The sequence below is a fragment of the Rhinatrema bivittatum genome, chromosome 6 (assembly GCF_901001135.1).
Source record: "Rhinatrema bivittatum chromosome 6, aRhiBiv1.1, whole genome shotgun sequence".
Classification (NCBI taxonomy): Eukaryota; Metazoa; Chordata; class Amphibia; order Gymnophiona; family Rhinatrematidae; genus Rhinatrema; species Rhinatrema bivittatum.
In genome coordinates this window covers 297917576-297930910 of record NC_042620.1, presented here as the reverse complement: position 1 = coordinate 297930910, position 13335 = coordinate 297917576, and the positions used below count along the sequence as shown (strand labels likewise).

The window sequence follows — 13335 nt, the reverse complement described above, 5'->3', positions numbered from 1 at the left end:
GCCAAGGATGGGGACCTGAATAGCTTCTCCCTGCAGGTTGTGTCAAATCCGCCTTGACCTAAGGGTCCACGAATTCAACAAGAAGTTGGAGCATTCTTCCTTCCTCCCTGCAAAGCAAGAGCTCACGTCATCTAGAGCAGTTTGCAAGTTTAGCAAGAATACCGGAGTCCTCAACAATCATCTATTGCTGATGTCATCAATCAGCGCCTGTGCCAGAGCTACTTCTTCCTGTTTCTTCCCTTGCAGCAGTAGCTGCACGGGAGCTGTACACTGCTTCAGGGAAAATGATGATTCCAACTAAGGAAGGTCCAGCTGGGATCCCACCACAGCCGGTTCCTTCAACGATGCCATTCCAGAGCCACATGAGGGGTGACCTTCCTCTAGTCTGAGCACATGCCTATCCATGGGACCTGAGGCAGACAGCAATGCAGGTAATTCAGAAAAGGTACAAACCTTCCCCTTCTGTTTCCCCATGGAAAGGAAGAAGAAAACCCTGGAGGAAACCTTTTTTAATCCAACTATACTATTAATCTTGACCATATCCTCTAGCAGCCAGGACTCCTCTAAATCAGGGGTGAACAAATCTTTTGAGCGGCTGCCCTCATTCTGTTCAATATTTTGGTTGAGGCACCCTAAGATAGGTTTATATATATATATATATAGATAGAAAGATAGATAGATAAATAGATAGATAGATGTGTATGTATTCACACACACATATATACGTGAAGTGTATTTACCAGGCAGCCACACTGCCAACCAGCAACTCTAAGCCGCCATTTGCATTTTCTTCAAGATGCTGAAAGGAGTAAGCTCACACACACACACATGGGCACAGAGAGGCAGACACCCCATACTCATACAGAGAAACAGATACCTCCAAATAAACACAGATACCCCAAACCCAAACTGACAGTGAAACAGACACAAAGAACCCACACAAAGACATAGTTATCCAATACCTAGACATACACCAAGACCCCACACACTGACAGAGAGTCAGAAACCCAACACCCAGACAGGCAGATAGCAGGGCCGGTGTTAGGTTTTTTGCTGCCCTGTGAGAACAATTACTGTGCTCCCCCTCCCCCCCCCCCCCCCCCCCGATTCATTCAGTCTCTGTCCTGGCCCATCAAATAAAGCCCAGCTCCCTCCTCCAATCTATATTTTTAAAAACAGATACGTCCACACCCCCCACCTCGGTCACATATACAGAACACACACAGAACCTCACCAAATATAGAATTAAGAGATCAGAAAGTACAAACATAAACGTGCTGAGAAGAACTGAACTGGAACCCATAACAAGCCAGCCTCTACATACAGAGCAACAATGGAAAAACAGAAACATTACCATTCTTCATAAAACATTACATAATAAAATCAAGAAATATAAAACAATCATAATAGTAAAATCATATTCGTAAAAAAGAATACAAATTTCAAACCAGTTAATGAATAAGAGTATCCAAAATTTCCCAGATACCAATAAAATATTTCAAAACATCTGATGAATAAAAAAATCCAATAACTAACCCCTTTCAGGACGAGAAAACACAATACAATAGGCTCACTGACGAATATATTCGGGGTAGACCGGAAAGGGGTTAAAAATGTTCTATTTCCCCCCCTAAATTACATATTTCAAAAGAGCAGAAACATGAAATTACACCCAATAATTAAAACTAATAAGGATTTAAAAATCTCCTCTCCATACCTGATATCTTTTGATTTCACCACCCTGAGATCATCGTGGATTCCCTCTCACACACACGCACAATAACACATTCATTCTCTCACACATTCTCTCACATACACAGGCTCCTTCTCCCTCATAGATACATTATGTATGTATGTGTGTGTGTGTGTGTGTGTCTGTCTGTCACAGAATATATGAAACACATAGGCACTCTCATGGGCATACAAACATTCACAAACACACACACAAGTACATAGGTTCACACAAACACATTCTCAGGCATATAGGCTCTCACACAGACACAGACACATATAATACACACATAGGCTCTCACACACAGATATGTATACGTCTGTATACGTAGGCTATCACATAGGCTCTCACACAGACACACACACACACACACAGGCTCTCATACAGACACTCATAAACACACACATAGGCTCTCACACACATATGTGCTCATACAGACACATAGGCTGTCACACAGACACAGACACACACAAACACACACACATAGGCTCTCATACAGACACACATAGGCTCTCTCACACACACACACACATGTGCTCATACTGATACACATAGACTCTCACACAGACACATACACACATGCTCTCACAGACACACACAGGCTCTCACTCACACACATACATACCTTGCCTCATATTGCCATCGAGCCATGGTGAGATGAGCTTCACCATGACCCAACGGCCTTCCTGCTAGGGAGGAGGGGAAGTTGTGCACGGGTGCACGCATGCACAAAAACACGGGCCTCTTCTTCAGCCACCGGCAGGTTGAACTTCGCTGGCAGCTCCTTCTTCAGCTGCCGGCAGGTTGAGCTCCACCAGTGGTCTCCCTCATTCTTCTGCTGCCGGCGATCTTCCTTAGCCGCCGACGTGTTGAGCTCTGCCTGCAGCCTCTCACCTTCTTCAGCCACCGGCAGCCTGCAGCCTCTCTCCTTACTCGCCATCAGTGGGACTCAGCATGCTACTCCCCCCACCCCCCCAAGGTGTGCCGCCCCGTGCAAATGGGTGGTTTGCACACCCGGTCGCACTATGCCTGGCAGAGAAACACAGACATACCACACCTAGACAGAAAAACACAGACAGACACACCAACCCTCAAAAAAAGACACACCACAGACAGACACAGAGAGATACAGGCAGACAAACCACATCACACATAGAGACATGGACCACACACACACACAGACCAAAGCACATCTGACAAAGACACACCACACCACAGCCAAACACATAAGCCACACATCACAATGGTAAGGACTGAAAAAATGTTTTAAAAACTCAGATCTACTGAGACAGGTTATGCACACCAGCTACAAGCACAGGAGCCATACTAACGTAGCACATGTTGTTTTTATTCAGTTAGCGTAATTATCAGACAGACAGGTCTTGACCAGTCAAGACCAGGCTGAGAGAACATAGAAGTCATTTGAATACTCAGCATTTAGAAGCCCCAATGGTGAAACACTGTATGGAATTTTCTCATTCCTTGGCCAACTGCAGTGGACAATTTTGGACCAGTTGGTATTGTCAGAACGGGGAGGTGATCTCCGTTCTTTACTAAATTACACTGAACAGAAATGGATTTTTACTTTGAAATCTTATACACCATTCGGCATGAATGACTCAGTTGAATGGCTTACGCTGCTCTGAATGACAGCCACGTCAAGATTTTGATTGGTCTTTCTCTGCGAGAATTCTGATTGGTTGTTACAATAGTCCATGGTAGGGTTTAAAAATGAGGTCACTATCACAAAATGGAGGTTTACTACGAGGAAACACTGTGTGAGTTGTTACAAGCAGAATTGAAGAAAAATATCGTGAGAAGTATGTATGCCTGGATTGCTTAAAATGTTCTTTTTTGGAACAGCTCAAATGACTCTTTATTCTGTTTGATTTTTGTAGTTAAAAATTTCTACATATCGAGAGCCCCTGAGGAAGCAGTTGATGAAACACGAGCCGTGTCGGGCAGCTCATTGAGCGATATGTTGACTACAATCCAGCTTTCCTTCATCTGATAAGTGCTATTCTGTTTTATAACGTCAAAGCACATTAATTTAAGAAATTTAAGTAATATTGCTTGTTTGGAAAAAAAATTCACAAACTAAGGTTGGACCAATGATTATAAAGATTGAGGGCAAAAATGATATGCCTATATAAATCTCATTGTGGAAGTCACCACTAGAGAATGTGAGTACGGATTTTTGTACTCTCATTGATATTATATGAGGTCCTTACCTTGACCAAAAAATATACAAAATACAGATTTAATTTAAAAAGAAATTTAAAAAGTGATTTGGAATAATTTTCAGCATTCTAGTGTTGTGTTGTTGGATATTACTACTTAGTACTTGCCGATGGCCATGTGACAGGGGCTGACCAATGGCACCGGTAGCCCCTGTGACAAAGGCTATCGGCGCCATAATGAAACCGCCACCGAGGGTGTGAGAGTGCAGGGGATGGCTTCCGGACTCCCCGCTGGAGCTTTGGTAAGTCTTGGGGGGGGGGGGTCAGGAGGGTGGGGGGTTGTAGTTAATTTTAATTTTAGCTGGGACACGAATAGAAATCGCTGTATTAACGCATCGGGGCGCCATACGGCCAAATGCAACGTATCTGCTCCCCAACGAATCCGAATCACGAATGCAACGTATGGCGTCCCTCTGCACATCCCTAAGGGGATGTGCAGAGGGACGCCATACGTTGCATCTTCAACAATATAAAGACAGATCTGTAAAATTTAAAGGTAGACGATAAATGACAAAAAAAAAAACCCCCCGCATGAGTACTTATGAAAAATAATAATAACTAATAATAGTGCTCTAGTTCCCAAGGTGAAGCAGTGCAGCGCAAAGAAGAGGGGTTTTTAGTGCAATGTAAAAGGATAATTATATCAATTCATTAATTCAAAAAGACCTCCATGCAGGGCAACAGGCAGCAGTGAAAAAATGAACGAAACCAACTCAAAACACTCATTTGAAAAAAGTGAAAAAAATATATTGGTGTAGACAGATAAGCACTGTATAATAAGGTAACTCCATTTATATTCAGTCATACAAAATAACAAAATGCTGTGTATGCGGTCAGGAAACGCACAGATCTGCAAATGTAAACAAAGAAACTGATGGGAATGAAAGAGGCTCTTGCAGAGCAATCTGATCATGGAAACGTATACAGTCTGCTGACTTTGCAGTGGAGCCTAAGGATTAAATCAGGTAAAGGGCACCAAAAACCAAAGGGGAGGTGGGGCTAGCGTGGTGAGGTAAGCACCGAAGCAGCGCCTCTCTGGTTAATAATATGCCGAAATACAATGGTGCTCTGGAAAACGGTGCTGACAGTAACGCAGGGAAACGAGTGCTAAAGAAGGGGAAGACAGTGTGCAAAACAATAATGAATAAACAAAACATAATGGAGAATAGTAAAGAAAATATAGGCAAACGCAAAGTGCATCAAATCAAGAGTGTTGAAATAAACGCTAGTAGAAAAATTTACAAATAATGAAAATACATTAAAACGAACCAGACAATGCATACTAGGTGACTAAAAGCAAGGGCAAAAAACATGCTACAATCAAGGCAGGTGTATAATAAAGACAACAAACAGGCAGATAATAAAGTATAATGTGTAATAAGTGTACAAAACCGAGATTACATAGGTAAATGACGACTGTGGGGAATATTCATAAAGGTAAAAAAGATTGAAAAGATAAAGAAATAAAAATGAAACCAATTATAAACTTCAACGTGATACAAGTGTGGAACACTACACTTAGTTATTAATGGATTAAAGTATATAAACATAAACATTGAAACATGGTTGTTTAAATGAATATACATCAACAAGTATGTATAAGTAATTGTAACAGCGTAAAACATTACAGGCACAATAAAGCTTAAATGTCACATGAATAGTCACAAGGTACAGAGAGCAAAATTTTAAGATATAAGGAGAGAAAAAGAAATATACAGAAATGAAATGAAGAGCAGGAAGATATCTGTACAGGTGAATATATATACAACATATAGAGGATGGGAATGAAGAGTAAAGCCATGGGGGTGGCTTGCTGGAATGTTTACTACCTGGTAATTACTACCCTTACTCAAAAAAATCCCTTGCATGGTTATTGCAACCCCAACATTGCTCTCTGCTTCAACGGCAAAGGGAAATGTGGAAAAGAGGATTAACATTCAGACAACAACCAGCAAGGACTAAACTTCATAATCTGAGTAAACAAATAAGAGTGGGGGTAGCTTGCTTATTCCAGTGGTTACTACCCTAAACCAATTAAGCCTGATACATCACTTTGAATACATATACAGTGCTGCTCTCTGCTTCTACAGCAGGGGGAAAAAAGTAGAAAACAGGATTTACATTCAGGCAACAACCAACAAGGACTGAACTTCACAATCTGGGTAAACAATTGTGGGGTAGCTGCTTATTACGGCAGTTATCCCCTCAACCAATTAAGCCTGATACATCACTTTGAAAGCATATACACGGGTAGATTTTCAAAGGGGTATGCGTGTAGGATACGCACGTACCCCCCGAAAACCTACCCCAAACCCCCCCTGCGCGCGCCGAGCCTATTTTGCATAGGCTCGGCAGCGCGTGCAAGCCCCGGGACGCGCGTAAGTCCCGGGGCTTGCATGGAGGGGCGTGTCGGGGGCGTGCCCGGAGTGACGCGGCGTTTTGGGGGGTGTGTCGTGCGTGACGCCACGTTTAGGGGGCGGCGCCGCGGGTGTGGTTTCGGCCCGGGGGCGTGGATAACACTGGATTAGAAGTCAGGAACAACTTTATAAAATAGGAGACCTGGAGCACAATTACAAGGCAGGAATACTGGCACATAGACCAGACGGATAGAGCTTCCGTTGCGTGTGTCAATTTGGAACACACCCAGCGCTGGTTCAGTTGGAATGCTGCGGAGGCATTGCTAGATCGCCCAGCAGAACAAGGTGGAAATGCTAGGGCTCCCAGGAAAGCCACTAGCCTATGAAGCCCTGCAGCAAGTTCATGGCCTGCAGGTTTAGGGATGTAATTTCAATCCCCATCAACGCTGATGCTCTGAGATCTTGCAGGTAAAGGAGTAGGAAAATGTTGCCTGGGACTAAGATGTTTTGGGGGTCCGAGTGACATACTCCAGAATATTCTCCACTGCCTGTGCCACCCAAGGACCCTCCAGGCTGTCCTATTGTTCATTCTGGCCATACAAAGAAAATATTGACTGAATTTCAGACATGACACGCATTGACGGATCTAGGATTGTAAAACAGGGACTGCAGATTGAAACATTTTTGATCTCCCTATTCTTCCCTCTTCTCACTTTTATTATCCATTCTGTTCTTTCTCCTCTTCTTTCTCTATCCCCTGTTCTGCTCCTTCCAGGTTCCTCTCCATTTTTTCTCACCCCCTCCCCTCCATACACAAACACACATAGAGGTTTCTCTCAACTCCCGTGTCTATCTCCTCACATTTTTCTCTCTGTGCCCACCTTTCATCTTCCAGCTCCCATTTCCCTTAAATTCTTTTCCATCCCTTCCTCTCCTCTGCCCCTATGTTGCTCGGCCTCTCTTCCTCACATGCCCGTAGGCTCCTCTCCATCTTCTCCCTCACTAGATTCCTAGCCTTGAATTCCCCTCTGTCTGTCACCGCCTTTCCCTTAGCTTCTTCATCATTTTTCCTCTGCCCCAGCTTCCTTCACCATCTTTCCCTTCCTCCTCAGATTCCTCTCTTTCACCCCATCCTCAAGTTTCTCCCAATCCCCCTCCTCTCCTTTGGGTTCCTCTCAGTTTTGGAGGCCCAAATCTCTCATTATATGCTCATTAGTGGCAAATTGCTGCTATTTGATCTCCTTTGCAGCCTTCATTCAGGCAGTGAGGCACTTTTTAAATTTGCTCACCCTTTCTGAATGAGCTACTCATCCTCAAATTAGGTGACTAGACCCCTTAGGTCAATGTGATGGTCATTCTCTGTTTCCCATATCAAATCCCATTACTGATATATTATTCATACAATGAGACAAGTCTGGCTTGCTGATCAAAATGTGCTGCGATGATCCATTCAGACAGGCTATATTCAAAAGTGAATCGCAAAAATCACAAACATCAGGACCTCAGTCCCCAGAATCTGGAATGAAAACAAACCAGATCACTGCTTGCTTTAAAAACCTCACCAGCATGTTCTGGGCCTTTCCTTTTGGGGAACTGCAAGTTTCTATTTATGCTCTTGAAAAATTCTTAGACCAGAGGCTCCCAAATCTGTGCCGGAGGACTCCTAGCCGGTTGGGTTTTCAGAATATCCCCAATGAATATGCATGAGATCAAATTTGCATGCACTGAGCATATTCATTGGGGATTTCCTGGAAACCCAACTGGCTGGGAGGGTCCTCCAGGACAAGTTTGGGAACCACTAGCTTAGACTATAACCACCTCCCATAATAAAAAACAAAAAAAAAAAAGCTTCACGTTGGCAGATTATTGAGCTTTTCCTCCACTCTGTCACAATATCTGCAATCCAGCTTACTGTGCACTGCATCCTGACAGCTGGTGCTCTCTCCACTCCTCCCTACTGCAGAGAAAAGTTTGGCATTCGGGAGCCATGGAGCAGAATCCGCAGGTAGTCCCTCAGCAGTGTCTCCTTGCAGATGTAAGTTTAAAGGGTTTTCCTCCCGTCTTAATGTTGACATTTGTCATATTTTAATGCATGCTTTATTCTACTGAACACCTGAAATTTGCAGTAGGCAAAAGGATAAATGATCAGCATCTGCTGGGGTCATGTTTGTCTTTTTTTTTAGGTTGAGGCATCTAAAACCAAATCGAAGTGCAAAAGATACAAGATTTGGGGACTTATTGTCTGCTTATTGCTGGCACTTTCTCTGTTTTTTCTGTTGTTTGGGCTGAAACATTTCTGGAGTTGGCCACCTGAAAAAGTGAGTAGAAAACTTTTTGTCTCAAAAACCTCATCCAGAAGCAGTTCTGCTGCCTGTGTACACCAGTGTGAAGTAATCCTGCCAGGAGGTTACTTACTATTCAGATTTATTTCTGTATTAATTATGCCAACAAAATTGTGCCTGTAGAGAAGTTTAACTGCATAAATTAATGCTTTAGTGTTTCATTTTTGCATTAATATTTATGAATGTATAAAATGACCAGGAGACACCCGCACGGTGCACATCAGCATAAGTCACAGTCCTATACTCGGTTGCCTATTTTTCCTTACCACTTTTTATCATTATTATTTTGCAGGTCTAATAAAACTTGGGTGTTTGACATAGAGATGGATAGAAAAATTATTTTTAAACCTACCTTGTAATTCAAACATTTTTCTAAGGAGGATCATGGGCAATAATAAATCACAATAATAATAACAATAATAATAATAATAAACCTTAGAATTGTGGGAAAATATGCCAAAGTCCCTAATACTGTTGGAAACGTTGACACTTATTTTTGATTCCAGAATTTCTTAGGAGGGGGAGGAGGAAGGGAAAAGGCTGAGAATGCTGGGTTCAGGCAGAGGGAGGACAGAGGTAATGGGAGGGGCAGAGTGTGTCAGAGAGGGGGTGAAGAGAGTACTGGGGTCAGGCTGGGGAGGTGGGGGGGTCAGAATGGGTTGGGTTCAGGATGGGGAGGTGAGTCAGCATGGGCTGCAGTTAGGCGGGATGGGGGGGTGGGTGGGGGGACGACATGCTGGGGTCTAGATGGGGAGGGTTGGAAGAGAGTCGTGGGTTGGACCTGGGGAGCGAGAGTGCTTAACACCTCCAACCTGACATATCCTCCATTGGCTTTTCAGTGGGTGTCAGCTGGTATATAACAATGGTAAACTGTTGGACAGGATTCTAAATTACCCACTGTTGCCCCAGACAGTTCCAATTACGATGCCTACTGAGAGCAAATTTTTCTGGGAGATTTAAGTATTTTTCCAGTGCAGCATTTATCTTGCCAGAGGTATGTGGAAAATTCATTGCCACGTGGACTCAGCAGCCAGGATGCTGCAGTGATTTATTTCCAGGGTTTTTCGTTCTTCAGTGCACAGCCTGCACGAAGGCTCAGCGCTTGCAGTAGCCTTTTCAGAGAGAGGGTTGGATAAAAGAAATGGTCGGGAGAGGCGGAAACTAAAACAGGCAGACAATAAAACTTACATCAGGCGTAATAGCTTGTAGGTGGCTGAAAGCCGGTAGATATCCTTAGCAAAGTGGAATATGATAAGGGTAAGAAAGGTTGATGACCAAGCAGTGTAAGTGGTCAGGTTTGAGGTTTATATGTCGGACAACTGGACAATATGCTCAGCTAGAGCCATCTAGGCAGGGACAACCAAACAGACTAGCAGAGCCAATTGGTCCTTATCTGCCGACATCTACCATGATTTTGTGTTTTAATGGCCATATTAGTTTGGCCCTATGAATTAGTTTTTTTATCATTATTTGAAGAGCTATCTGAAACAGTTTCCTCGTTCTTTAAAAGTTAATACGATGATATTTAATTTTCTACATATCCTTTCCTGGTGGACAGCAGCATAAAGTGAGGGTGAAGAAGGAGATGGCACCCCCTTTTTCTCCAATACCACAGCCGGCCCCCAATATCCATCTGCCTGGTCAAAATAGTTCCTCATGCCTGTTTAAAACCCAAGACGTATGTTGATGACTACTTAGCTGAGCCGGCTTATACCTGGAGTAGGGGGTAGAGGGTTTTCTCCCTTAATCTCTTTTACTACTGCAGTTAATGTAGTTGTACTATTCAGATGTTTGGTATTATAGTCTCTAGAATTTCTGTCCTTTCACATGCAAAAAAAGAGACTATTCCTATTTTTTCCCCAGTAGGGATTTTTGAGCACCTTGATATAGCTACCCTGGTTGAGAATTGATAGATTGTACCCAGCCAATAGTTGTGATTCAACTCCACAAACTTCTTGTTGCTTTGTATGTGGCATGGTGGCGAACATCTCTGGGAGCCCCCAGAGAACACATTACCTTTCACTCTTTGATATACAGTCAGGGGTTTCAAAATTCTAGTAGGCATTTATGGTTATAAGAGTCCGTTCTAAAGAATTAAATTGGTTGCCAAATGCATTTTTTTGCTCTCTAAATTCCTCTATCTTCTAGGAATCCAGGCAATGCCATTGCCATGCAGCTGCAGTTCTTTGCTTCCCCATGTATTAATAGGTGCATGGTAAGGTCACCAGATCTTCAGATTCAATTAGGGACATCTTTTACCCCTTTTTAAACAAATCTCTAGGAACCTAACCACATGTAGCTGGTATAGGTGTGATGCAGAGAAGGGAGATTGAATGAGAGCATGTGACTGGTGTCATAATCCGCTATGCTGATGGGAGGAGCAATCAGATAGGAGTAGCAATCTGATGTATTCCGTAGGCAGAGTAGCAATCGTTTGTTATAGACTGCTGGAGAAGGTAGTGGGTGGATCCTTGGGCTGGTGGCAGATGACCACGCCCCCGGACGAAGATCCCGAGATGGACCACCGGCTAGGCTTAGAGTATGGAGACAGATACACACTAGTTCTTTTATTAAACAGGACTTGAAACCACCAGAGGTGGCAGTAGTGAGCTGAAGTGCCCGGCAGGGCTGAAGTCCCTCAGATACTGGAACAGCGATCCCTGGATGGCTGAGCTGTTGAGAAACTGTAGACAGTGAGTAGACAGGGTATGCAGAGTTCATGAACAGAACTTAGATGACAACACTCACATATTGGTCTCAGGGAACTCAGGAGCTTGAAAGGATAGGTCCTTGAGGAGCGAGTACCTGGTTCCAGGGAAAGCTCTGAGAGAGCGATGGTAATTCACAATGATGTAGACAGTAATGGCTTCCAGGCAGAAGAGAATCAGCAGATAGTCAGGAACGAGGGCCATCAAGGAGCGAGTACCAGTTCCTGTCTGTAACCTGAAAAGCAAAGAGAGAGTGAGGCCCCCGAGGAGCGGGTACCTCTGGTAAGTCCGAGGAGGCAGAGGAGCTAGGAGCGTATGAAAACCTTTCCTTGCTAACTCAGTTTGATAGCGATATCAGAGACCTTTAAATATCGGAAGCGGATGATGTCATCTCAGGGGGGCGCCCCAGAGGTTCGCGCCCTTGCTGGTACTTCACTCGGAGAGCGTGCCCTAGGCTTCATGCAACATGGCAGATCTGCATCGTCGAGCCGGTCCTGGGACGCCGGAGGGAGACGGCAGGGATCCATTCTTCAGGATGCCGGTAGCCAGCCATCCTTCAGACCTGGAGGGAGTCGCCACAGAGGTAAAGAGGGCAGAGTGAAGACGTCGGGCAGCGATGGTCGCAACAGTACCCCCCTTTAAAGGGTGATCTCCTCTTCAGCTACCAGGCTTAGGTTTTGAAGGATGCGTGAGGTGGAACTGATGAAGCATCTCTTTGTCAAAGATATTGGTCTGAGGCTCCCAAGAGATTAAATCGGGGCCGAAACCTTACCAACTCAGAAGGTATTCAAAAGTCTTGCCTCTTATATGAACATCCAGAATCTCTAAGTCGTCTTCTGCATCGATGACAGTTGGATCTTGCGTCTTGGAAGAATTTTGTTTGTAGATATCAGCAGCAATGGATTGAGCTGCTGTGGATGTCACTGAGGAGTTCAGTGGAAGTGGAGGTGATAGGGAATATCCAGAAACCATTTCAATAGGTGATTCTCCAGTAGATGTTGCTGGATGAGAGTTGATGGCATCGCCAGCGGATACAGACTGGCTGGATGCTAAGGGTATCTTCTTCGGGTCTATTATGTGCTGTGGTTCATCAGGCACATCTTCTGAGTGAAACTAGTGTGACAGGGCATCTGCTCTGGTGTTTTGATCTCCAGATCAGAACTTAAGCACAAAATCAAAACAGTTGAAAAATAAAGACCATCTGGCCTGTCTGTAATTCAAACGTTGTGCGTAGTGGAGATACTCAAGGTTCCTATGATCCGTTAAGACAGTTATTTGATGTTGAGCGCCTTCGAGCCAAGGCCGCCACTCCTCGAATGCAAGTTTTATTGCCAGGAGCTCCTTGTCGCCGATACCATAGTTCTTCTCGGCTGGAGAAAATCTTCGGGAGAAGAATGAACAGGGTCGAAAGGTTTTTGAGTCTCCAGCTTGGCTCAACACAGCCCCTACCCCTACATCTGAAGCATCAACTTCAACTATGAAGGGCTTGTTGGGGTCTGGATGCTGCAAGCATGGTTCTGTGGAAAAGACAGTCTTCAATTTCTTGAACATGGAAATGGCCTCTACTGACCATTTTGAAGCGTTGGCACCCTTGCGAGTCATTGCCATCAAGGGTACATTTAAGGAGGAATAGTTCTTAATAAAGCTTCGATAATAGTTGGTAAACCCCAGAAATCTCCTTAAAGCCTTCGACTGGTAGGTCGGGACCAATTCTTGATACTTTCAAGTTTATGAGGGTCCATTTGGAAGCCTTCTTTTGACACTATGTCGCCTAGAAAAGGCACAGAGTCTTTATGAAATTCACACTTGGAGAGTTTGGCGTACAGCCGGTGTTCGCGGAGACGGTGGAGTACTTGCTTGACATCTGCAATATGGGTATCCAAATCCTGGGAGAATATTAATATGTCATCCAGGTAGACCACAATGTTCTTGCACAGCAGGGTCCCGCAAGATGTC

The 13335-nt window shown here is 44.1% G+C and overlaps 1 protein-coding gene across 5 annotated transcripts in view; it reads left to right on the top strand.

Moving 5' to 3' along the window:
* The window catches only part of TNMD (tenomodulin), a 204720-nt gene that overhangs the window by 58573 nt on the left and 132812 nt on the right, over nucleotides 1-13335 (top strand). For 3 of the 5 annotated variants that reach the window (XM_029607431.1, XM_029607430.1, XM_029607432.1), the window contains 3 exons: nucleotides 3631-4214; nucleotides 8293-8364; nucleotides 8513-8647. In XM_029607431.1, coding sequence (XP_029463291.1) covers nucleotides 4185-4214; nucleotides 8293-8364; nucleotides 8513-8647 — 237 coding nt within the window. In that variant the 5' untranslated portion in view covers nucleotides 3631-4184. The remainder of the gene's footprint in view (nucleotides 1-3630; nucleotides 4215-8292; nucleotides 8365-8512; nucleotides 8648-13335) is intronic. The other 2 variants (XM_029607434.1, XM_029607433.1) reach the window with 2 other exon arrangements.